At 49.1% G+C, this 24,065-nt stretch overlaps 1 protein-coding gene across 14 annotated transcripts in view; it reads left to right on the top strand.

Annotated features, from left to right (window-relative positions):
* Positions 1–1,059: 1,059 nt before the first annotated feature.
* Positions 1,060–24,065, top strand: part of Sun1 (Sad1 and UNC84 domain containing 1) — a 48,734-nt gene continuing 25,728 nt past the window's right edge. For 12 of the 14 annotated variants that reach the window (XM_052754283.1, XM_052754281.1, XM_052754280.1 and 9 more), the window contains exons 1-3: positions 1,077–1,178; positions 17,089–17,185; positions 23,314–23,505. In XM_052754283.1, the coding sequence (XP_052610243.1) occupies positions 17,109–17,185; positions 23,314–23,505 (269 nt within the window). In that variant the 5' untranslated portion in view covers positions 1,077–1,178; positions 17,089–17,108. Of the gene's footprint in view, positions 1,179–17,088; positions 17,186–23,313; positions 23,506–24,065 lie in introns of all 14 variants that reach the window. The other 2 variants (XM_052754277.1, XM_052754274.1) reach the window with 2 other exon arrangements.

Here is a 24,065-nt window from a genome sequence, read left to right as displayed (position 1 = left end):
TGAAAAAAAAAAAGTGTAAAAGCTAGCCAGGCATGGTGGTGCAAGTCTTTAGTCCCAAACAGAGGCAGGCAGATCTGCATAGCAAGTTCCAGGACAACCAGGACTACATGGAGAGACCCTGTCAAACAAAAAACAAAAATAATAAATAGAAGTGTAAAAGCCAAGGGTTGGAAAGATGACTAAGCCGTTAAGAGTACTTGCAGCTGGGGAGGGGGCGGGGGCGGGAAGAGCACTTGCTGATCATTCAGAGGATTGGGGTTTGGTTGCCAGCATCCACTTCTGGCACCTAGCAACCTACAGCTTCAGGGGACCCGGGGCCTTTGCAGGCGCGCGCGCGCGCGCGCGCGCACACACACACACACACACACACACACACATACATTTAAAAAAAAATAGTTGAAGCCAGCTGTGCTGGCACTTAGTAGTAATCTCAGTGCTTGGTAGGACAAGGCAGGAGGATTGCTGCGAATTGGAAGTCAGTCTGGGCTACACAGTGAATTCCAGGCCACAGTGAGACCCAGTCTAAAAGAGGAAAAAGCAAGTGGGGCGTGGTGGTGCACGCCTTTAATTCCAGCACGCCGCCGTACGCAGAGGCAGGCTGATCTACGTAGCGAGTTTCAGGCCAGTCAAGGTTACAGAGTGAAATCTTATCTATAAACAAAACAAATGCAATGAACAATATCTGCAAAACTGCGCAAGTGAGAGAGGGCCCCCGGCAGGCGAACTCCCCAAGGGCAGGGCGTCGGGGGCTTCCTCCAAACACTGCACCTAGGCAGCAGAGGAGAGGAGGTGCCCGGGAGCCCACCGCATCTTCATCAGGAGTCGGGTCTCCTGGGTCCACTGAAGCGCTGCCTGGAACTCAGCGCGGACGCCTCCGCGGAGAATCCTGATCCTAACGCTACTCAAGAGGTTTCTCCTCTCTCTAGGCGCGGCCCCTCCTGTCCCGGCGCGCCCGCCCCGCCCACTGACGCCATACGTCCCGCCCTTTCCCCGCCCCTTGCGGGCCAGTCGCCTTCCGATTGGTTTGGAACTTCAGCAGTCGCGCCTGGGATTGACGGACGTTTGCGTCACTCTCTTCTCCGATCCCGGCGCGGCGCGCGATTGGCTGTGGCTGTGGAGAGTCTTAGGTACCCGGCCTGGGCGGCGCGGACGAGGCCTGAGGCGGCGGCGCGAGGCAGGTGAGCTGCGGCGAGCGGGCTGGGTAAGAGCGGGAGTAGGCGGGGGTGCGGGGGGCCACCGCGGTAACGCTGCGGGCACTGGGGGACTGTCTTAGGACCGGCGGGATGTAGGTGGCAGGGACGGATCGAAGTGGGAACCGTCAACCGGCCACGACGCGCGCGACGCCTTGCGCGCTGCCAGGCCGCGCGCCCGGGCGCCCCGAGTGTGGTGTCCCGTGTGCCTTGGCACTCTGGTCCCACCTTGCCCCGGACCCCTGGCGTGTTGGGTTCCGGGGTCTTCTGCTACCCGTCGCGGCGCGCAGGCGCAATCGCCATCCCGGGGGCGCGCCCTCTCGGGGCGCAGGTGCTGCAGGTGCGGGGAGGGGCGCGGGCCGAGTAGCGAGTGCCTAGCCTGGGCACCCTACACCTGCTGGTTATCCGGAGCCAGTTGCCTTTGCCCCCAGCCTGGCGCGCAGGACAGTACCAGGCTGGCCCGCTGGAGCTTTGTTGGATGCAGCCTTTCGGGGACCCGTGGGCATCAGCTAGGGGAACTTCGCTGCTCCCCGCTCAGTGGTGTGAAGTGCAGTCCTTCGACGTGCGCTTCGCGCCTCCGGGACAGATTCCTAATTAGATAACTGTGACATTTTAACTTGACTGACTGTTGCACGTTTTAGATCTCTCCAGAACTCTTCTCCCTTCTGAGCCCAGCCTCATGTTCTTTTTCTTTCTTTTCGTCTCCCTCCTCCCTCCTTTTTTTGATTTTTTTTTTTTTTTTTTTTTTTTTTTTTTTTTTTTTTTTTTTTTTTTTTTACGAGACAGGTTCTCACTGTGTAGTTCTATGAAAGATCCGCCTGCCGTCTGCTTCCTGGGTGCGTCTTTCTATCTGTCTATCTATCTATCCATCTATCTATCAATCAATCAATCAGTCATTTATCTATTTATGGATCGGGCCTCAGGTAGCCCAGGCTGACCTAGAACTTGCTATATAGCAGAAAATGACCTTGAGCTCCTACCCCTGCCCCCACCTCCCTAGTGCTAGGATTAGATGAGCACAACCGCACTGGTCAATGGTGCTAGGGATGGGGCTGGAACCAGGGCTTCCATGAGCATAGTCACAGTACCTTCTGGCTCTTCTATGCCTCCTGTTTTCCTTGGGGCGCCGGGGTCACTTTTTTTTTTTTTTTTTTTTTTTTTTTTATCGAGACAGGGTTTCTCTTTGTAACAGTTCTGGCTGTCCTGGAACTTGCTTTGTAGACCAGGCTGGCCTCACAGAGATCCACCTGCCTCTGCCTCCCCAATGCTGGGATTACAGGCATGCGCCACAACTGCTTGGTTGGGTCACTCTTACAGTGTGCAGGTTATGGTGCTCTGCCCAGGCTGTGGGTGACATGCTTGAACCCTTGCTCCAATCACGTGAAGGTCTGAGAGGACTCTTCTGCGTCACCTTTTAGTCTTTTTGTTTGTTTGTTTGTTTGTTTTTGTTTTGGCCAGGTCTTTTGTAGCTCAGGCAGACCCAGAGTTGAAATCCAGATCCTTGTGCTGTGTGTGTGTTGTGAAAATTTCCATTTTAAACTGTATACAGTGTTATGCAACCATCACCATTATCCTCTAGTTCCAGCTTTTCATCACCCTAAGGGAAACCCAGTACCCACCAAGCAGCCCCTCCCGTTTTCCTCCTCCCTGCCCATTAGCCGCAGCTCTACTTACAGCCTGTGGATTTGCCTGTTCTGGATATCTTATTTAGGCTCGTCCATGCTGTGTAGCATGTGCCCCTATCCCATTACTTTCTGCGGCTGACTAGTTTTCTCACTGTATGGACCTATTAAGTCTTTAAAGAATACTTTATTTGCCTGTGTATGTTTGCTGAGGTCAAAAGGAAAACTTGCTGGAATCAGTTGTCTTCTTCACCTGTGTAAGTCCTGAGGGACTGAATTTGAGTCAAGTTTGGTAGCAAACAGGTCTGCCCCCTGAGCCATCTCGAAGGCTCTGTTAAATCTTGTTTATCCACATTGGACATTGTTTCCACCTGTTGGGTTATTTATCCAGTGTTGCTGGGATCATGGGAACAAGTTTGTACTTGAACATGTTTCCAAATGTGTGCATGTATGCTTTCCTGTAGGCCCAAGGTTGATGATGCTGGGTGACTATCTCAATCATATTCTACCTTTGTTTTTTGTTTGTTTTCTTCAAGATAGGGTCTCAACTATGTAGCTCTGGCTGTCCTGGTTCTGTAGACGAGGCTGGCCTCAGACACAAAGATTTGCCCGTTTCCGCCTCCCGAGTTCTGGGATTAAAGGCATTGCAGCATCATGCCCAGCTACCTTATTTTTTGAAACAGTGCCTCTCACTGGGACCCAAGGCTCACCAATTTGGAATAGACTGACTGGTCAACAAGCTCCAGAGATCCTCCTGTCTCTGCCTTCCTGATGCTAGGATTACACTTGCAGGCTGCTGTGCCCAGTTTTGTTCTGTGGGTCCTGGGGTCAGACTCAGGTCTTCATGCTTGTGTTTCCAACTCTTTACTGGCTGGGCCATGACTCCAGCCCCTGAGCACCTGTTTTTAATTCTTAGAATATAGATCTCGGAGTAGAATTGCTGGATCACATGGTAATTCTATGTTTAACTTTGTGGGGAGCATCCAGACTGTTTTTCTGCAACGGCTGCATGTTTTACACTCCCACCCACAATGTGGGAGAGGCCCACTTTCTCCACATCTTTGCTAATACTTGTTTTCCTTCCGTCCCTCCGCCCACCCACTTACCCCTCATTCAGTGGCTGTGAAGTATATCTTTGGCTTTGGTCTGCATTTCCCAGATGACACAAGTGATGTGTGTGGATTGTTGCTTCAGGTCTATTTCTCTGTAGACCAGGTTGGCCTGGAATTCACGTCCACCTGCCTCTGCTTCCCAAGTGCTGGGATTAAAGATGTTGGTCCACCATGCCTAGGCTTTCTCTGTCTTTTAATTAGGTTGTCTTGTTGAGTTGTAGAAGTTGTTTATTCATTCTGGACGTATATGACTTGCAATACCACCCACCTCTGTCCCTGTCTCTCTTGGAGACAGGATCTGATTATAAATCTCATTCTGATTTCAAATTCATGGTCCTCCTGCCTCAGCCTCCTGGTTTGCTGATGTTTGCTACCATGATTTGCTTCATCTTTTCCCCCTCCCCCAATTTTGTTTGTGTGTGATATGTATGAGCATGCATGTGTATGTGGAAGTCAGAGAACTTTGTGGAGTGAGTTCTCTTCTTCCAACTTAGGTGGGTCTTGGGGATTGAACTCTGGGCTTCAGGCTCATTCTATAAGTGCTTTAGCCACTGAACCCTCTTGCCAGCCATGGCCATCTTCTCCCCCATCCCCCAAACAGAGTTTCTCTGTGTAGCATTGGCTGCTCTGGAACTAGCTCTGTAGACCAGGCTGGCCTTAAACTCACAGAGATACCTCCTGAGTGCTGTGATTAAAGGTGTGGGCCACCACCAACTGGCCATGGCCATCGCCATCCTTTTGATAAAGTGTTTTCGTTGTTGTTTGGAAATAGGGTCTCACTAGATGGCCTAGAACTCACTCATATATCGACCGGGCTACCTCAAACTTAAGAGATCCACCTGCCCCTGCCTCTTGAGTATTTTTAATGCTCAAAGTGAAAATCCAGTTTATCTGCTTTTTTCTTAGGGGGGGCATGTTTCTTTCTTTTGTTTTGTTTTGTTTGTTTGTTTGTTTGTTTTTCAAGACAGGGTTTACTCTGTGTAGTTTTGGAGCCTGTCCTAGATCTCACTCTATAGACTAGGCTGGCCTCGAACTCACAAAGATCCGCCTGGCTCTGCCTCCCGAGTGCTAGGATTAAAGGCGTGCGCCGCCGCCGCCACCACCACCACCACCTGGCTTTTTTTGTTTGTTTGTTTTGTTTCAAGACAGGGTTTCTTTCTGTGTAGTTTTGTGCCTTTCCTGGATCTTGCTCTGTAAACCAGTCTGGCCTCGGACTCACAGAGATCCACCTGCCTCTGCCTCCCGAGTGCTGGGATTAAAGGCACCACCATCGCCCGGTGGGGGCATGTTTCTTTAGGTCACAAAGACTTGTCTGTATGTGTTCTTTTGAAAGTTTTGATAGTTTTGTGGTTGTATTTAGGTCTTTGATCTGTTGTGAGTTCATTGTGGGTTATGATGTTTGAGGGTCTGACTTCATTCTTCCCATGGAAGTTCAACTGTTCTAGCACCATTTGCTAAAGGGAATTGCTTCCCTTGTCAGTTGGCGTCAGATGTAAGGTTTACCTTTGACCCTGTATGTCATTCTGTTGGAGTACGTCTGCCCATACGCCAGTAACACATTGGCTTGCAGTGGATTTTGAAGTCGTGATTCCCGAGCTCTGTTCCTTTTTCCAGACTTACTTGCTCTCTGGAAACTTCTGCAGTTCAGTGTAAATGAGGGATGGCGGGGCTGGAGAGATGGCTCAGTGCTTGAAAGCAGTGGCTGCTCTTCCAGAGGACCAGGGTTCAATTCCCAGCACCCACATGGCAGCTCACAACTGTCTGTAACTCCAATTCTAGGGAATCTGATACCCTTACACAGACATACATACAGGCAAAACACTAATCACTGCTCATAAAATAAAAATAAATTATTTTTAAAAATGAGGGGTGTTTTCTCCAGGTTTGCAGAAAGGGCCTTTGGGGTATTGACAAGGGCCACAGTGCATTTGTGCAGCATTGCTTTTCAGGATAGTGAGTCTTTCTGTTCTTTGTGGGCCTTTTTACATTTCCTTGTAGCTTTTAGTACCCAGGTTCTGCCCTTGGGTAGTTAAATTGATACCCAAGGCTTTGCTTTTTTTTCTTTTTGCCTCTGATGCTGTTGTGGAATTCTCAATTCCGTTTGACCTTGCTCATTGCTAGCGTATGGAAGTACAGCTGGCCTTGTGTGCCTGTGTACCCTGCAGCTTTGCTGAATTTACCAGCCATCATTCCCGGTTGTGCTTTAGGATGTTCTGCATATGAAGTCTAGTCAGCTGAGAGTAGAGGTTGCCTTACTGTTACTGCCTTTCCATTCTGCACACCTTTCCCTCACTTTCCTTGAGTAATTGCTCTGGCTCGAACTTCAGGACAGTGTCAGATAACACTGCTGCCTGTCCTCTTCTTTCTTGATCTTAGGGAGCACTCTGTCTTTTCACCTTTGGGTGTGATGTTGACTGTGGGCTTTTCATGGATGCCTATTTGGAGTGTTGAGGACCTCGTTTGTTGAAAAACTGTTTGGACAGCCTTTAGTCCAGACTGACCTGGCTATGTGAGTGAGAACAACCCTTAACTTCTGCTCCTTCTGTCTGTACCTCCTGAGTGATGGGATTACATTTGCACCATCTCACCTTGTTTATGCAATGCTGGGAATGGAACCCAGGGCTCTGGGCATGAGAAGTATGCATTGTACTAGCTGAGGCACACCCACACACTTTTAAATTTATTTACTTGCTTTTGTTTTGTTTTGTTTTTTGAGACAGGGTTCCCCTGTGTAACAAACAGCCCTAGCTGTCCTAGAACTTGCTTTGTAGACTAGGCTGACCTTGAACTCACAGGGATCCACCTGGTTCTGTCTCCCCAGTGCTGGGATTAAAGGCATATGCCACCACCACCCTGCTATTTTTATTTTCTTAATTTTGCAAGGTGAGGTCTGCTTTGTAGCTCAGACTTGGAGTTCTACTTTCCAAGAACTGGGAATACAGACGTGAGCCAACATACCTAGCTTATTGAGTGCATGAAGGGTGTGGGGATTCTCCAGTGCACTTCCTGTACCCACTGCTATGGTCATGTGGTTTTGCTTGACGGCATCTCCAACAGACTTCTACCTCCAGGCTCTTCCTTTCCCTGACACCTTTACTTCCAGGTGTTAAATGGTTACCACTTGTTCTTGAGTCTTTGGGGTTCTTGATGAAAACCGGGTGCCTTCTGTCATTCTTCACTGCAAAAGCTCTCTGGGCCTTTTCTGGCTCAAGTTGGCTCTCATTCATCTGGGTTCCAAAAGTTCCTTTCCGTTTGGCTCTTCCTTTCTGTTCCATGCATACTTGCCTTTCCATGGAATCTGACATCTGTGTTCAACACTTTATTTATTCTGTGTGTAGGTGTAGTGCCACAGCACCCATTTGGAGAGTGGAGGACAGCTTGCCTGAGTCCGTTCTTTCCTTGCACCTGGTTCCTGGGATCCAACTCGGGTCAGTAGGATTTGTGGCCAGTGCCTTTGCCTACTGAACCATCTTGCTGGCCCTGTGCTCATCTGTCATAGGGACAAGCTGGCTAGAGCTTACTGAGTGACCTATTTTCAGAGAACCTGGGTATTTAATGGAGTGTGCTTCACCCTTCTGGGTTTGCGAGTCTCTAGTAGTACTCTCCTAGATACTCTGCTCCTTTTGGGGTCACATCCCATAAACCAGGCCAGTCTGCATTTTCTCCCAGTAAACAACGGTGCATTTTTAGAAGTCAGGCTCAGGCCTCTTGCCCTGCCTTAAAGGTCTCAAGTGAGGCAAGATAGTCCCGGGGACTGGCAGGATGCCTCCCAGGGCATTTATCCCTTAGGCTGCTGCTCCTAAGTGCCTGGAGAAAGGAGTGCCCTGTTGCTCTGGTGAATGCTCAAGGGACTGGTCCTGTACACTGGCTGGAGGGTTGCCATGCACCTTCTTGATTGAAAACATGCTCTTGTTTTCTCCTCCCTACTCCCCAAATTTGGAACTCACTGCCATTCTGGACCGCCTACTCCACTAGATTTCCGATGGCGAATCTGAGAATGCTAGCTCTGCATCTGAAACTAGTCCCTTCACGGGTGACAGAGGAGCAGCTCTCACTGTAGTGCTGGGCTCTGATGGGCTCTGCTCATCAAGCAACACCATCTGTGCTGGTCAGGCAGGCGCTCCCCATTCTTTTGGAGGTGTGGGTCATAGGTTGGAGACAAGATCTCTGTGACAGATGCCTTTTGACCTCTGCAGAATTAAGCTGCAGGTCACAGACAAGTGGTGAGAAAGGGCTTGCTGGACCAGTGGTTCCCCAGCAGGGGAAAGGATTCCCTCAGGGCGCGTGCGGTTTCAGAGTGCCTCTGCCTGCCCGCCCTGCTGCTGCTGCTGCTTTCTGCTGCTTTGTTGGTTTTCAGGATTGGGTGTTGAACCCAGGTCCTTACACATGCGTGTTTAGTGCTGTCACTGAGCTCTATGCCTGGTTGTAGTCATTTTTTTTTTAAAATACATTTTGAGATGGGGTCTTGCTAAGTTGCTCAGGCTGGCTGAGTATCATGTAGTTCAGGCAGGCTTTGAACTTGAGATCTTCCTGTCTCAGCCTTTCACGTAGCTGGGATCACAGACCCGTCCCACCACACACTGTTATATAGTACTGTTGTTTTTTTAATTTATTTATTTGTTTGTTTATTTTTTTTTGAGACAGGGTCTCCCTTTATAATCCTGGGTGGGCTAGTACTTTCTGTGTAGACCAAGCTGACCTGGAACTCAGAGATCCACCTGCCTTCTGGGGGATGGGATTACAGGTGTGCACCACCATGCCTGGCTTTCATTTTTTTTTTTTTTCAAAGTAGAGTCTGACCTTGTAGCCCAGGCAGGCCTCTAATTCCCTATGCTCCTACCTCAGCCATCCCAATGCTTAGTTACAAGTATGCCCTACCAAATCTGGTCTAAAATGCATGCGTGTGTTTAATTAATACTGATTTTTCTTTCAATAGGTATGGCAGAATTATTTGTTTTTGAGGCAAGAAGGATCTTGCTGTGTAGCCATGTGGGCTTGGAACTCACAATCCTCCTGCATCAGCCTCTGTAGTTATAGGTTAGGCTTAGCAGAAATTTGATTTTACAGAAGTTACTCCGGGATATTCTCAGCTGTAGAGCCCTTCCCTAGCCTATCAAATGCCCTGGGTTTCATCTTTTGCACTGTAAAAAAGAAACCAAAGAAACACATTTTTCCAAGTATTTTTCTTGGCAGTGGGCATAGTCATTGAACCTGCTGGGTAACAACTGGCTGCTGTGTAGAGCCAAGTTCTGGGTGATGGTGAATCAGTGAGGTGGAGGTGGAACATGTGGGTATAGGATGCATGTGCTGTGTCTGTGTGGTTGTGCTTCCCTGGTTCTTCAGGAAGGAGTGGGGGAGCACCCACTCTTAGTCAGGGTGTGATGGGGTTTCAGAGTACCACTGAGGGATAAGGCCTATGGCAGATGGTGCTTCCTGGGAAGCCGGAGGAAGGCCTGGCATCCTGTACTCTCCACCCCCTTGGATTGTAGTGGGCCGGACTCTCAGACCTGAGTCTCTGGGGTTTGACCTGAGATGGTGTGGAAAGTGATGTTAAGACATGCCGTGGTCCTTGTGATTTTTGGCCAAAGCTGCAGTGTGGCTTGTATGGGTGTACTTTATTGACAGTGCCAGGAGGTGCCAACCTCAACTACAGCATCCTCCACCGTCCCAGACACGGAAAGAGGTACTGCCATCAGTTTTTCTTTCTTTCTGGTTTTTTTTTTTTTTTTTTGGTTTTTCGAGACAGGGTTTCTCTGTGTAGTTTTGTTGCCTGTCCTGAATCTTGCTCTGTAGCCCAGGCTAGCCTCGAACTCACAGAGATCTGCCTGCCTCTGCCTCCCGAGTGCTGGGATTAAAGGTGTGCACCACCACTGCCTGGCAAAATTTTATTTATTTCATGTACAATAGTGTACATTTGCCTGCATGTACGTCTGTGCGATCCTACAGAACTGGAGTTGCAGACAGTTGTGAGCTGCCATGTGGGTGCTGGGAATTGAACCAGGGTCCTCTGTAAGAGCAGCCAGTGCTCTTAACCACTGAGCCATCTCTCCAGCACTGCCATCAGTTTTTAAGTTTGCCTATTAGAGAGTTTTTGAGACCAAGTGCTCTGTTATTTTTCCCGTAGGGTTTCATCACTGTGGGTGCAGATCAAATCTCTTGTGTGGCCAGTAGCCTCAGGCCCAACCCAGGCAACTGTCCTCAGCTGTGACCCCCAGCAGGGACCAGAGGAAAGATTGTGCTTGTTTTATTTGAGAACTGCAGTTCTGTTCTGTGTTTTAGGTTTGTGTTGTTTGCATGAAGCTACATTTAATTTATTCCTGAAAATGTCCTGCTGTGTTTTCTGTTTTGCTGTGAAATAAGTACAGGCATTCTAGGTGACAAAGATTCGGTGATGGGGTGGAAGGACTGAGACTCGCTTTGGACCAAAGCATTCAGACAAGAATTTTGTATTTTCATCTCGGTGTATGTGGGTCTCGTAAGGGGAGAGTGGTATGGAGCGAGAATCAGTGTGGCTGAAGGATCCTGCAGTGATATGCCTGCTTATGAAACCCCTTCCAGGGCTGGTGGCATGGCTCAGGGGTAGAGCCTTTGCCTGGCATGTGAAGGCTCTGGGTTCTATCCTTGGTATTAGAAAAGAAACACAAACAGTAAACACGTCCTTAGACTGGCACCAGAGCTTGCATTGGACCGTTTCCTTCTCTGGCCTGTGTTCTCCTGGGCAGCTTAAGCACAGGGCAAAGGCAGGCCTGGTCTGGATGGCTTGGAAGGCAGAGATTCTCCTGTGTCAGCTTTGTCTGGAGCCTGGTTCTCCACCGTATGTTCTCCGTGGGCCAGTGTGTTAGGCTAGTGCCCTGGAGCTTGCACTCAGCACCAAGTTGACTTCCAGCAAATCCCTTTAGAGGCCAGGATACTTGTGAGGAGCGTGGTATCATGTCAGTGGTGACACGGGTTCAGTTAGCCTGAAAGACTGGAGGAGTGACAGGACCTCTGGTATCTAACAGGCTCTTTTCAGGGTTTTCTGTTGCTGTGGAAAACAGTTGCATTTCTTCACTTACGGTTTTGCTGCCCTTCAGCCCATAGGTGCAGATCTTGTCCCATCAGTCAGTCCCACAGACTGAGGGCCCGCAGAGCAGACTCTTCAGGGTGTAGCCAGGAGGCAGACTCTGGTCAGCAGTGAGGGGGCCTTGGTGATAGAACAGTGTGGATATGCTAAGCCTGTTCTTGGACACCAGAAGGAGGAGTAGCAGATTACATTTGGCCTGTAGGTGGTGGCATGAGCTTGTGAGGGTCCAGGTGTGGCTGAGCCATCCATGCTGATCAGTGGACTTTTGTCTTTTGTTCAGGGCAGGGTTGAGTTAATCTTTCATCTCTGGGATTGCTGGCCTAGGAGGAAGCAAATCTTTTTTAAAAATTTATTTTTAAACTTCCCCATTCATTTATTGTTTCTTTCTGTGTGTATGAGAGAGACAGACACAGAAGGGAGACCCTCATCTGGTGGTATGCATGTGTGGAGGTCAGAGAATGACTTGTGGAGTCACTTCTCAGTTCTTTCCTTCTACCATGTGGGGCCCAGGGATTTGAACTCAGCTTATTAGGCTTGGCTCCAAGTGCTTTGACCTGCTGAGCCATCTTACCAGCCTATTCTCTCTCTCTGTCTCTCTGTCTCTCTCTCTCTCTCTCCTCTCTCTGTCTCACTCACAAGCTGTGAGCTTGAACCATTCTCTTTTTTAACTTAAACACAGCTTATATTCCAACAAAGTAATTGCAGCTAACATTGCAGTGTGTCTGTCAGGCTCTGTCTTATGTGTAGAATCCATTCTGTCCTCTCTGTTTTGGTTTTATGACATCATCTTACTCTATCTACATAGCCCAGGCTGGCCTTGAATTCACAATCCTGCCTCAGCACTCCATTGAGTGCAGGTGTGTGCCAAAGAGTAAATTTTATTTATTTATTTATTTATTTATTTATTTATTTATTTATTTATTTATTGTGTGTTAGTGTTTTGCCTGTGTGTATGTCTGTATGAGGGTGTTGGGTCCCCAGAACTGAAGTTACAGACAGTTGTGAGCTGCCATGTGGGTACTGGGAATTGAACCCAGGTCCTCAGAAAGAACAACCAATGCTCTTAACCACTGAGCCATCTCTCCAGCCCCAAGTAAAATAAAATTTAATGGTAACTGTTGTCCTGAAATTAGATCTGCAGTGAGCTTGAGAAGGAGTGGGCTGTCCTCCTGTCTGCAAATTTTGTGCAGCACCTCCAGAGCCTTGTACGAATTTGGCCTCTTGTTCTTTGGAGAACATATGCGTGTGCATGCTTATGTATGTGAACCTGGCTATGCAGTCATGTTTTCTGGGGTGATTGCCTGGGTCATCAGTAGATGACAGGACTGGTGAGTTTGGGCCCAGGGCAGGTGGTCAGTGTCCTCACTAAGCAGTATTGGTAAGCAGGGAGAATGATGATCTGCACACAGCTTTGTTTGGTAGGCTTTCTCTGGAGAATGTGATCCCAGGGCTTTCTGGATTCAAGAGGCATCAGGTTTGCGGGGGAGCAGGAGGAGGGATGAGAGGGGGATCTGGGATCTGTGGTTGGTATGTAAAATGAATAAAAAAAATTCTTAAAACAAGCATCAGGTTTAATGGGGGAGAGGAGGTGTCAGGGTCTGTCAAGCCTGATGTTACTGTTGCTGCTTCCTCCTGCCCCAGACTTGGCTGCCTGGACTCAGCTTGTGTTCACACTGGCATTCTGTGTTCATCACACACCTTTTCAGAGCCCAGCAGCCTCAGCTGCGGGTCTCCTGCTCCCTTCTGTGGACCCTTCCAGCCTTGGATGGGAAGCTGCCATGTGGCCCCTGGTGGTCTTTGTTCTTGCAGATTTGTGCTGAGAGCAAGTTAGGTCTCCTTAGATGGTGGCATGGGATGTTCCACTGACTGGGAACTGAGATGAGCTATGCAGTGGCCAGGGTGTGCAGTGGATGTGTGGGCTCCTCCGTCCTGGAGCTTTCATCTGGCTTCATGGGTGAGAGCATGCTGAGGTATTTCTCCAGATGGAAATGCATATGTAGTCCCTTACATGTCCTGCTGCTCCCCAGCTTTGGGAACCAAGTCTTGGCTGTGTGAGACTTTGTTGTCCCACATAAGTGGTGTGAGTGGAATGACAGGGTGAGTCTCCCTCTACTGTTACCCCCAGTGATCCCTGTCTTCTATCCTCTTTGGGACTTGTAAGCATTAGCCGTTGGATTTTGACATTGCTTTGCATGTCCTGGGGGTTGAGCCAGGCCAAAAATGCCCCATCCACCAGGGTGTTCAGACTGCCATTGTAGAGAACTTGGTGGCTTTGGGCTCAGGCTTGACCCTGCCAAATAATGCATTTGCCAGAGGACTGGACAGGGGAAAGTCCCTTTCGAGAATGAAGGTGGGAAGTTTGATTTTGATGTTAGTAACGGGATGACAAGAAGTAGTTGAACACCTATCCTGAAGAATGGAGATAGGAGTGGTTACTGATGCTGTCACTCGGCCCAGAATGTTCCGGTCACCTGGTCAGAATCCATTATTACATTCTACCAGGGTGGGGCCCTGTTGTTGGTGGGGGGCTGGGAGGCAGTGTGCCTGAGGCCCCGGAGCCAGCCAGGAGGTTGGAGCCAGTGAGGCGTCGTCAAGTTCTGTGCCTTGACATTGTCCTTTGGGTCTGTTCAAGTGCTCTAAACTTACAACGAGAGGGATGGAGCAGCTGAGCAGGTATCAGGCATTATTGGGTTCAGCAGTTAGTGTTGTCTGCAGAAGGTTGTCCACGGGTATGTCCCCTCCCCTGCCCGGAGTGTGGCTGGCAGGCTGAAGTGTTTTCTCACACTTAGGTGTGCTGTGAGGTTCTTAGATCTGCTGCGTGTGGTAGCAAGTGCCTGCTGTCCTAGCTGCTCAGGAAGCTGAGACAGGAAGATTGCTTGAGCCGTGAGTTGGAAGACACCATGAGATTTCTTTTCTAGAGAGAGGGAGGGAAGGAAGGAGGGAGAGAGAGAGCGAGAGCGAGAGCGAGAGCGAGAGCGAGAGCGAGAGCGAGAGCGAGAGCGAGAGCGAGAGAGAGAGAGAGAGAGAGAGAGAGAGAGAGAGAGAGAGAGAGAGAGAGAGAGAGAATCAGTGTTGTCGTAGCACACAGTCTCATATCCTAGGCTGGCCTAGAACTCCTGATCCGCCTGCCTGTGTCTCCCAGATGTTGGGGTGATAGGCATGTGTCACCATAGAGATACCATACAGATATGGTAGCCCTTATGAGTGTCTTATTTTTAAAGGACTATTTTAAGGAAAATAGTGTTAGGACTGGAGAGATGGCTCAGTGGGTAAGAACACTTGCTGCTCTTGCAGAGGACCCAGGTTCACTTACCAGCACCCACAGCCATCTGTGACTACAGTTCCAGGGGATACAATACCCTCTTCTGGCTTCTGTGAGGACCAGAAGGTACAGGGTACGCATACATATATGCAGGCAAAGCACTCATACTCATAAAAAAAGTAAATCTTTAAACAGGAAGGAAAATGATGTGATGAAAGTGCTTTAACTTGGCTTATAACTTCCATTCATATATAATTTTTTTTTGTTCGGGAATATTACTATTTTCCATTTTATTTTCTTCCCTTTTAACTATTTGGTTTTATTTTATGAGACATAATTGTGCTTTGTAGCCCAGCAGGCTTCAAAATGGCAGTGTTCCTCTTGTCTCCACCTCCTGAGCTCTGGAGTTACAGACTTGAACCACCATACCTGGCTTTCTTAGTTCTGGTTGGTTGGTTGGTTGGTTTGGCTTGGTTTTGTGTCCCTCTTAAAAAAACAAACAGGCTAGAAAGATGGCTTAGAGGTTAAGAGCATTAGCTGCTCTTACAGAGGACTAGGGTTCAATTCCCAGCACCCACATGGCAGCTCACAACTGTCTACAACTCCAGTTCCAGGGGACACAACACCCATGGTAAAACACTAATGGAAAATTTAGAACAAACTAAACAAACAGAAAACCACAGCACTTTATGTTTGTTTTGTTTTGTTTTTCCGAGACAGGGTTTCTCTGTGTAGCTCTGACTGTCCTGGACCTTGCTCTGTAGACCAGGCTGGCTTTGAACTCAGAGTTCTGCCTGCCTCTGCCTCCTGAGTGCTGGAATTAAAGGCGTGCACCACCACTGCCTAGACAGGGTTTTACCTGTAGATCAGGCTGGCCTGGAATTCACAGCACTCCTCCTGCCTCAGAGGGCCAGGGTTGTAGGTATCAGCCACTGCTGCGGTTCCCTGGATTTTTCTTTTCTTTCTTTTTTTTTTTTCCTGGAGCTGAGGACTGAACCCAGGACCTTGCACTTGCTAGGCAAGGCTCTACTACTGAGCTAAATACCGTTGAGCTAAATCCTCAACCCCTCCCTAATAATGAATGGGTTATGATTCCCATTACTATGAGGAGTTGTTTCATTTTGTTTTATTTTTCTGGGTGGAGCCTGGGACCTTGCGAATGGTCGGTGTGCAGTCTCAAGCACAGTCCCACTGATCTGCCTCCCACCTTTATGAGGACTTCGCGTACATTCCATTAAATGTGTATGTGCTTGCACACATATACCTTTTAGCCAGAGGAAGATTTGAGTCATTGTAAAGAAGCGAAGATGAGAACCTGAGAAACAATAAGCTCACCACAGTTTTATGTTTGCCTAAGGGAGGGAAGGTATAAAAGTCTCCAACCTCTGCTTATCCCTCCTGTTCTTCGCTGCTGGGCTTTCTCTCTGGTTTGGTTCTGAGATGCTCATGCAAACCTCAGCTTTGCAGCAAAGGATGGCAGTGCTGCTCTCTGACTGTGGGATCAAAACTTAGTCATCTTTTTCTCAATGCTAGTCCGTACTCCAGAAGACTGAGGGCATACCACACCTTCAAGAAATGGAAAGTCACAGGCCCCTGCATGGTGGCCACACCTTTAACCCCAGCACTCAGGAAGCAGAGGCAGGGGTATCTTTGTGAGTCTGAGGGCAGTCTGGTCTACACAGTGAGTTCCAGAACTACATAGAGAGACCTCAAAAATTAAAATAAAATAAAAAAACGTTTTAGCCAGATGTGGTGGCTTATACCATTAATCCACTTGGGAGGCAGAGACAGCAGATCTTTGTGAGTTCAAGGCCAGCCTGGTCTACAAAGTGAGTTCCAAGACAGCCAGGGCTCTGTTACACAGAGAAACCTTGTCTCGATGAACAAACAAAACAAAAAACAAAAGAAGAAAGAAATGGAAAGTCGTATTTCAACATTTCTTTTCTTCCCTGCCCCCCCCCCGCCCCGCCCCCCCCCCCCCCCCCCCCCCCCCCCCGCCCCCCAGACAGGGTTTCTGTGTGTAACAGTCCTGGCTGTCCTGGAACTTGCTTTGTAGCCCAGGCTGGCCTTTACTCCCAGAGATCCACCTGCCTCTGCCTCCCAAGTGCTGGGATTAAAGGCATGTGTCACAACCGTCCAGCCGTATTTCAACATTTCAAAAAAGGGCTCTGGAGTCACTGTCAGGTTTTCTAGGAAAGTGCCTGGTTAATGTCATTATAAGCTGGCCCAAGATTTCTCTTGCTAGTTTTTATTTCTAGTGACGTTCTCACTTGTAGACTATGCTGGCTTCAAACTCAAGGTAATTCTTCTGCTTCAGCCTCCCTAGTGCTAGGATTATTACCATGCCTCGCCCGCTTGTTATCTTTTGGTTTTGGTTGTGTGTGTGCATGTGTGTGTGTGTGTGTGTGTGTGTGTGTGTGTGTGTGTGTGTGTGTGTGTGTGTGCAGGTGTAGAAGTGTGGAGGTCAGAGGATAGCCACAAGTGTTGTTCCTTGTTTTCCACCTTGTTTGAGACAGTGGTTGTGTCCGCCAGGCTGGCTGACTCGTACCCTTGTGGCAATTCTCCTGTCTTCCCTCCTGTCTCACCATCAGAACACTGGGATTACAGATGCACTTCTGTGTCTGACTGTTATGTGGGTTCTGGAATCCAACCCTGGTGGGTATGCTTGTGTGGCCGGAGTTTTGTTTTTATGTGCCCATTTGGAGCTGACACGTGACAGAGGCTTTGACTTGGGACTGAGAAAAACTGTCATGTGTTACAATCAAAGTGGGGCTGCCAGTCCTGTCTCTGGACTTCTGCTAACCCTTTAATACCTAGTCCTCTTCTGTTCCCTCTGCAGCATGGTCTGAGGTGGTGAACATGGACTTTTCTCGGCTACATACATACACTCCACCCCAGTGTGTGCCGGAGAACACCGGCTACACCTACGCACTCAGGTGAGTGAGTGAGTGCCCTGTCGGGGTGCAGCACCGCGAGGCCTCAGAGCACACAGCTGTGTGTTGATGTGACAGTCACACAGCGTTGAGCCCTCCACAACCAAGTGGGCATGGAGGCTGTGAGTGGTTCCTAGAGCTGTGGGCTTCTGAGTCACCTCTTGCAGTGACTCAGGTGTTAGTCACTTAGAGTGACTCACTGTTTCAGGCTCCACCCTGTGGCCATGATTGGGAGCAAGCCTGTGAGTGTGACTAGTGGTTTGTCAATAGTTTGGGCATCCCCTGAGAGACCCTGGTCTAGGGGCTGCCTTTGGAAGGCCAAATTCCAGAAGCATTCTCTAGACAGCATGTTCTTGTTCTTTGGGTCCTTTGAGTCTCAGTAACTGCTTGCTGCTCTGTTCCTTTCCATTTTTCCAAATGGAAAGGGTGATTGATTGCAGAGGGCCTCACTCTAAGCTGTGGTGTGTGCCGAGGAGAATCAGTTGTACTACTGGGTTAGGGCATGACTGGCAGGTAGGAAAACTTGGGTACCTGGCAAGATGTAGGAGGCATATGGTATGTATGTGCCGAGTCATTGTCCAGTGGCTTCACTTGTAAGGGTGACTCCACAAGAAAACCTAAAGGAAATCAGGAAATAGCTAAAGAAAATACCGTGTGTGTGTGTGTGTGTGTGTGTGTGTGTGTGTGTGTGTGTACACATGTTTGTATATGTGTGGGCATAGTTGTGTGCAGGTGTGTATATGGAGGCCAGAGGTAGACAGTGGGTATTTTCCTTGTCATAGTTGTGTGCAGGTGTGTGTGTGTGTGTGTGTGTGTGTGTGTGTGTGTGTGTGTGTGTAGGCTCGAGGTAAACCGTGGGTATCTTCCTTGTTTGCTCTTACCTTTTACATTGATGCAGGCAGTCCACCAGTTTGGTTAGTCTAGTAGCCTCTTTGTCCCTGGGATCTCTGCCTCCTGAGCACTGGGATTATAGACAGGTTTCCATGCCTTTCTCACGCTGCCTTGGCAAGCACTTTTCTTCGATATCATCTCCCCGGCCTCAAGAAAATGCTTTTGGACAGCAGTGGTCAGCTGTGACGTGTGACGACTCTGCTTTCCATTTCCATCCTCAGTCCAGTTGCACTTGCAAGGGATACTTGCTAGGCTCAGTTTATGTTTTGAGACAGTTGTCCCCATGTAGCCCATGCTAGCCTCAAACTCACTATGATGTTTTAGCCTGGAGTCTGTAGTATGTCAGAAGTAAATGAGTGGCTAGCTCAGGTGACTTCCCTGAGCCTATCTGGGAACATAGAAACAGTTATTCTTAGTAACTTATTTTTAGCCTTTATGACCTATTTTAAGTACAGTGTTACTCCATGTGTCCAGGGAAGCCTGTGCTTGGCTGCGGTGAAGTTTGCAGCCTTTGTTCAGTTAGGCTTGTGGGGCCTGTGGACAGGTGGTATGGAGGAATGGTGGCAAGGTGGTGACGTGTTAGGTGTGTAGACGGGGGTCCAACAGGATTTTAATCCACAGAACTGTGCTTAAAGTGTATAGGGCTGAGTAGGCCAGACCTGTCCTGGAATACAGAGGTGGGTGAGTGGTCAGTGAGACCATTAGTGGTATTCCTAGCTTTAGTCGGATCATGGGGTAGACAGGATTGACAAGTCAGGAGACTCATGTGACTGGGTCTGAGCCAGTTACCAATGGGTAGTAACTGGGCCCGAAAAAGTAAGTGAGATTGCCATAGGCCATGGACAGCATGGCCCAGACAGATAGGAGAGCAGAGCAGGATTGGAACTGCAGAGCTAGATTGATGGAGATGAAGGGAAGACCCAGTGGGTGATAGTCAACCTAGGCACAGCCATGGCACAGGGAGCATGTGGGTACAGTTCCAGGGTTCTGGTCCCAGCTTCTCTGAAAACTTGTCATGGTCCTCAGCCAGATGCTCAGTGTGGCAAGAGGCAGAGCAGCTGCACCCTGCTGTCCTCCAGTAGCACCTGCTAGCCCATTCCAGTGCTGGTTCAGCAGCTTTCACGTCCTAACTCTTAGCTATCGCAGTGACTGACTGTCTAGACACTCATGGCTTTAAGTAAATGCATGCACTCTGAGAATTCGGAAGGAATGGAGAAGTTAGTGTGCTGCCACCAGCTCCATCCTGCAGTGACATTGGCTCCCTCATGCCTAGTTTTGGTGGGATGTAGTGACACAGGCCTTTAACCTCAGCACCCAAGACAGATAGACCTCTGTTTGAGTCCAGCCTGGTCTACATAGAGAATTAAAAAAAGAAAAAAAGTTTCCCACATCCGTCTCCTTTTGTTTATAGTGAGCTTTCATGTCAACCCAAACAGGATCCTCACCCTGTGTTTCAATAGCTTCTTTCTTTCTTGAGTCTACCCATATTTCCTGTGATGTGGTGTTAGGTCTACAAGTTTGAGCACTTACTGTTTGTATATAACACATGTCCAGGTTTCCGTATTTGTGTGCCCGCATGTGTATGTGTATGTTCAGGCCAGATATCAACCTCAGGTGTCTCTGAACCTGGGGCTCACTGGTTCAGCGAGGCTGGCAGGGATGTGCCTGTTGTCTCCCCAGTGCTGGGGTTATCATCACAGGCAACCCACACTTGTTTGTGTGTGTGTGAGGGGGGTTCTAGGGATTGAACTCAAGTCCTTTCACTTGTATTTCAAGCACTTTGCTGGTTTCTCTCTGGAGCTACTGTTTTTGTTTTTTCTCAGAGAGCATCTCACTAGCCTGGCACTGAAGTCCAGTTATGCATCACCATACTGGCTTTCTTCACTGGCATGGCTCCATGCCCAGTGATGTGATGAAGTCTTGTGTCATAGTCTAGAGAGACTTGAGGCTCCTCTTGGAGATTTGAAATGGCTTGTGTTGTCCCTTGACCCACCTGTTGTCAGCCCAGTCAGCTGCTCACAAGGGTCATGGCAGCTGTTGATGGCCTTTGCCTCCCTCAGAGAGGAAGCCTCTCCCAGAAGTCCTGAGGCTTGGAGCTGTTTGCTCTGCAGGCAGTCACTGCTTTTCCTCCTCTGGCGGGAGGGAGGCTGCCTACAGGATAAGAGGTGGCTGGAGTGAGCCAGCCTCAGTGTGCCTGGGAGCCAGGAGTCTGCAGCAGGTCAAGTGTTGTGGAAAGCCAAGCATGGTGAGACTGAACATTGTCCGTGAGTCACCTGCTTAAAGCCAGGGCCCTCAGGGAGTAGCTGGTCTGGTGGGGTGCAGCATGATAGGGCCAAGTGTGCTTGTTGTTTTCCATTTGGGCCCTGCTGAGAGTCTGGATGCTGTGGTCAGACCTAAGAGAGAATCTAAGGTGTGGAGAGTGGAAGAAGTGACTAAGAAGGAAAGGTCCCTGGAGGTTGGGAGGGACTCAGTACAGGGCAGAGGACATGGCTGCAGGATCCTCTAGGAAGGAAGGGTGTGTGTCAGGCTTCCTTCTTTGAGGAGCCGTGTGTGTGTGTGTGTGTGTGTGTGCGTGTGTGTGTGTGTGTGTGTGTGTCACGCGCAACTGCCATTCAAGAGAACAGAGGCCAGAGGCAGTGGGTTAGAGACTTGCCTGGGCTACAAAGTGGATTCTGGGGTCTGTGGAGATGGCTTAGTTGGTTAATTCATGTGTTCTCACCAAGCCCAGTGAACTAACTCCTACCCCTGGACCCAAATGGTAGGAAGAAAGAATAAATTGTCCTCTGACCTGCACGTGCAAACCATGTGTGCGTGAAATGTTCATCACATAACCTGAGGCGTCATTTCGTGTCCAGACCATAGTAAGCAGTGTGAGTGGGGCAGTTTCTGTTTCTTTTGGGCTGCAGGGGTAGGCCTCACTTCTGGCTAGGTGGTTTTGGCCCTTTGCAGACAGAGTGGCAGCAGACAGCCACAGGGTCAGATGCACCCTGAGCTGTGAGGATCCCTTACCCAGCAGCTAGAGTCTTGAGGGTGTTTGTGGGTGGAAGGATGGGAAGCAGAGATGGTACGTAGTTCTATGGTATCTTAGTTCTGTTGCTATGAAGAGATACCATGACCAAAGCAACTCTTATAAACAAAAGCATTTAATTGGGGCTTCTTAAAATTTCAGAGGTTGCCTGGCAGTGGTGGCACACACCTTTAATCCCAGCACTCGGGAGGCAGAGGCAGGAGGATCTCTGTGAGTTCGAGGCCAGCCTGGTCTACAGAGTGAGGTCCAGGAAAGGCACAAAGCTACACAGAGGGGCTGGAGAGATGGCTCAGAGGTTAAGAGCACTAGCTGCTGTTCCAGAGGCCCTGAGTTCAATTCCCAGCAACCACATGGTGGCTCACAACTATCTAGGATGAGATCTGGTGCCCTCTTTTGGCATGTAGGCATACATGCCGGAACACTGAATACATAATAAATAAATAAATTAAAAAAAAAAAGTTCTTAAAAAAAAAAAGCTACACAGAGAAACCCTGTCTCGAAAAACAAAAAACAAAAAAACAAAAACAAAAAAATTTCAGAGGTTTAGTCCATTATCATCATGTCAGGAGTAAGGCAGCACACATGCAGACATGGCTCTGGAGAAGTAGCTGAGAGTTCTTCATCCTGATCTAAAGGCAGTAGGCAGAGGCACCCCAGGTCTGGTGTGGGCTTTGAAACTGCAAAGCCCATCCCCAGTAACACACTTCCTCCAACAAGGCCACATCTACTCCAACAAAGCTACACCTCCTAATCCTTCTCAAATAGTTCCACTATTTGACTAAGCATTCCAATATATGAGTCTATAGAGACCATTCTTTTTTTTTCGGGGGGGGGGGGGCTTTCGAGACAGGGTTTCTCTGTGTAGCTTTGTACCTTTCCTGGAACTCACTTGGTAGCCCAGACTGGCCTCGAACTCACAGAGGTCCACCTGGCTCTGCCTCCCGAGAGAGACCATTCTTTTTATTTTGTTTTGTCTTGTTTTTTGAGACAGGATTTCACTCTGTAGCCCTGGCTGTCCTCAAACTCAGAGAGATCCTCTTGCCTCTGCCTCCTGAGTGCTGGGATTAAAGGCTGCCCTGCTTTGGAGCCCATTCTTATTCAAACCACCACAGTGCTGGGCCATATCTGTAAATCAATTCTGATGTGCAATGTAATCTTTGCAAACTAAAGCCATAATTGTGTGCAGTACCCTGTCAGATGGAAGCTATCTAATTTTAGGGTTCACTGAAATTGGCCTGGCAAATTTTCTCATTGAGCACCCTGCTGTCAGCTCTTATCTCATCATGACTTGGCCTTTTTGCTGGTGCACCCTGTCGCAAGCATCTTTGATGTCCTAAAGGCCTTGCCTGCTGAAGCCACTTGTACTGCCTTCTGAGTGGTCTGACTAGTGCCACTACGAGGCTGGCTTGGTGTCCGACCTGTGTGATCTTACTTCACCCGTACCTTGAGGCCACAGAGCCTGTATTAGCAGGGCAGGAAGCTGGAAAGCCACTAACTGGCTCCTCCTGGCCGCTGGGGTTGCCTGCAGAGCAGTTCTCCCCAAGGCCCCTGTCATTTGCCCTGTCTACTTTGTGTCTCCTTTCACCAGCTGGCATCACTCTTTGCCTCTTCTCCCAGGGTGCCTCCTGCTCCCCTGTTGTCACCCTTACCATGTGCAGCTTCTTTTCTAGGGTGACTGGGTTACTTGTGTCTTGATGAAGAGGGGTGCTGCTAATGGGGTGAGCATAGCCTTATCCTCAGGGTACCTGAGAGGGGAACCAGCTGGCTTCTGGCCTGAACAAACTGGGTACCACACAGAGTAGCCATTGCACTGATTGACAGTTGTGAAAGAGGCATTGGAAGTGACAGTCTTTGCCATTCCTCAGAAAGATTTTCTGTTCATCTAGCTTCAGTGTATGAAATGTGTGTTCTGGGGCTTTCCACTTTCTTCTCAAGAGCACATTGCTGATCTCACTTCCAGTCCCTGTGGTGTCACTGTCTTAGTGGCCCCATCAGGATTCTAGGAGTCTTGGCCTGCCCTAAACGACTGTTCTCGGACCAAGTTCCAGGCCTACGCTCCTGGGGTCTGCAGGTGAAGGGGGTTGGCGAAGGCCCATGCACGGCTGCTTGATTGCCTGATGCCTGTCCTTGCAGTGCAATGAAGTTATCACACAGGAGTGTTATGGCTCCTGGCCTGGCAACCGTTGCTTCCTCCAGCCTTGTCTCTCTCCAGTTCTAGTTATTCTTCGGATGCTCTGGATTTTGAGACTGAGCACAGGTTGGAACCTGTATTTGATTCTCCAAGGATGTCCCGCCGCAGCTTGCGCCTGGTCACAACAGCAGCGTATAGCAGTGGGGACAGCCAGGCTGTTGACTTGCACGTCAGCACCAGCAGGGCCACCCCCTCCAAGGAGAAAGAAACCAGGTGAGCACTATGTGGCTTGTCTTCACAGCTGTCAAACCAATCTCTTTCCCTGGAATTGTGTGTGCACAAATATGTTGACACTCAGATCTGCCCTGTGAGCTGACTGAAATTGTTCTGGAGTGCTCAAAGTATCTCTTGTCTACCCACAGAGTGGAGCTGGTATGCTAACGTGCCTGTGGATGAACTTCTCATGGTCACAGGCATAAGCTTTCTCATCCTGGGATGAGCTGAGCTTCCAGTGGCCTACCAAATGTGGAGGGTCGGCAGCTGCAGTGCTGCTGATCAGTCATGGCTGACTCAAGCCTGTCTGGACTTGTGTGTGCTGTGTACCTGTGTGCATACACTCGGAAGGCCTAGTGGGTTGTCTCTCAAGCCTGTGTGGACTTGTGTGAGCTGTGTACCTGTGCACACACACTTGGAAGGCCTAGTGGGTCTTGTCTCTCAAGCCTGTCTGGACTTGTGTGAGCTGTGTACCTGGGTGCATACACTCGGAAGGCCTAGTGGGTCTTGTCTCTCTACCTTCGATGTTCTGTCTTCACTGTAGCCAACAGCCAAAGTTC

This window comes from Peromyscus californicus, unplaced genomic scaffold (genome assembly GCF_007827085.1).
Source record: "Peromyscus californicus insignis strain IS unplaced genomic scaffold, ASM782708v3 Scaffold_2__1_contigs__length_46816999, whole genome shotgun sequence".
NCBI lineage: Eukaryota > Metazoa > Chordata > Mammalia > Rodentia > Cricetidae > Peromyscus > Peromyscus californicus.
The sequence above is the reverse complement of the archived record's forward strand: the minus strand, read 5'-3'. Positions and strand labels throughout refer to the sequence as shown.